This window comes from Corvus brachyrhynchos, unplaced genomic scaffold (assembly GCF_000691975.1).
Source record: "Corvus brachyrhynchos isolate BGI_N302 unplaced genomic scaffold, ASM69197v1 scaffold461, whole genome shotgun sequence".
In the NCBI taxonomy this organism is placed as follows: domain Eukaryota; kingdom Metazoa; phylum Chordata; class Aves; order Passeriformes; family Corvidae; genus Corvus; species Corvus brachyrhynchos.
The window spans coordinates 21,443-22,869 of NW_008236920.1; the positions used below are offsets into that span (position 1 = coordinate 21,443).

Below are 1,427 nucleotides of genomic sequence, written 5' to 3' on the forward strand. Positions count from 1 at the left end.
TGGACACGTTCTGCCCCCACAACTGTGAGATTGAGGCCTCGTCTGCTCAAGCCATGGCATCACAACACCCAAATCCTCCCAAACATTCCCCTGAACCAACCCCAAATTCACCCCCAAATCCTGCTAAAATGGTGCCGCTTTAGATACCTTTGTTTAATTTATTTCTACCCCGATTATGGTTGTTGTGATGGGATGAAGGAGGAAACTATTTAGGTTGAAAAAGACTTCCAAGATCATCCAGGATTGCTGGGTGGCACCAGAAGAAACAATTGGACAGAGCAGGTGAGAATTTTTGTGCTGTAAAGTCAATAAATCAGCTCTTCCCAATGAATTTCCGATTTCAATCAGAGTCCCGATGGATGTTCCTGCCCCTGCGTTCACCCAGGTGCCTACAGGGATCCAGGAGAATGTGGACAGCACCAGCCAGGGGTCTTCCCAACACGGATCACAGGGAATGTGGGTCACCAGGGCTCTGCCAAACGTGAGTCCTCTGATGGGAGATGGAGTTGGAGCAGCAGACAAAGCTCTTCCCGCAGTCAGGGCACTCGCAGGGCTTCCCTTAGTGTTGCCTCCGTTGGTGTTGGGTCAAGCTAGAGCTCTGTGAGAAGCTCTTCCCACACTCGGGACACTCGTAGGGCCTCTCCCCAGTGTGGATGCGCTGGGGCTTGACGAGGTGGGAGTTGTACCTGAAGCCCTTCCTGCAGTCGGGGCAGCGGAAGGGCCTCTCATCCGTGTGAATCCGCTGGTGCCGGAGGAGATGGGAGACGCTCTGAAACCTCTTCCCACACTCAGGACACTCATAGGGCCTCTCCCCGGTGTGGATGTGCTGGTGGATGATCAGGTCAGAGCTGTCTCGGAAGCTCTTCCCACACTGGGGACACTCGTAGGGCCTCTCCCCGGTGTGGATGCGCTGGTGGACGATCAAGTTAGAGCTCCTGGAGAGGCTCTTCCCACACTGGGGACAATCGTAGGGCCTCTCCTCAGTGTGGATGCGCCAGTGCCTGACGAGGGTGAAGTTGTACCTGAAGCCCTTCCTGCAGTCGGGACAGCGGAAGGGCCTCTCATCCGTGTGAATCTGCTGGTGCCGGAGGAGAGTGGAGCTGCTCGGAAACCTCTTCCCACATTCCCCACACTCGTAGAGCCTCTCCCCAGTGTGGATCCTCTGGTGGTCAATCAGGTGAGAGCTCCGTCTGAAGCTCTTCCCACATTCCCCACACTTGTGGGGCTTCTCTTCATTGTGAAGCTGCTCATGAACCACCAGCTCTTGGACTTTGTGCTTTTCTTTCATGTGGAATAAACCCATCCTTCTCAACAAGGTGCCCATGGCCAAAATTGGGATTCCACCTCCCAGATTCCCAATATCCAAGGGTGCTCCCAGACAAACCTGCCAGGACAGACAGATGTGGCTGGGCCTTTGCCCTCGGGGC

At 54.9% G+C, this 1,427-nt stretch overlaps 1 protein-coding gene across 1 annotated transcript; it reads right to left on the reverse strand.

Moving 5' to 3' along the window:
- Nucleotides 1–226: 226 nt before the first annotated feature.
- LOC103611386 (zinc finger protein 776) lies at nt 227–1,404 on the reverse strand. The gene is made up of 2 exons (XM_017728029.1): nt 1,113–1,404; nt 227–860 (listed from the first exon to the last, which is right to left on the reverse strand). The coding sequence occupies exons 1-2, from the start codon at nt 1,322–1,324 to the stop codon at nt 560–562; spliced, it is 513 nt and encodes a 170-aa protein (XP_017583518.1). The 5' UTR covers nt 1,325–1,404; the 3' UTR covers nt 227–559.
- Nucleotides 1,405–1,427: the final 23 nt, after the last annotated feature.

Coding starts and splice junctions, on each gene's coding strand:
- LOC103611386 (XM_017728029.1), bottom strand. CDS start 1,324: ATGGGCACCTTGTTGAGAAGGATGGGTTTATTCCACATGAAAGAAAAG. Junction 861..1,112: donor TGTGGGGAATGTGGGAAGAG/GTTTCCGAGCAG, acceptor GTGTGGGAAGAG/CTTCCGAGACAGCTCTGACC.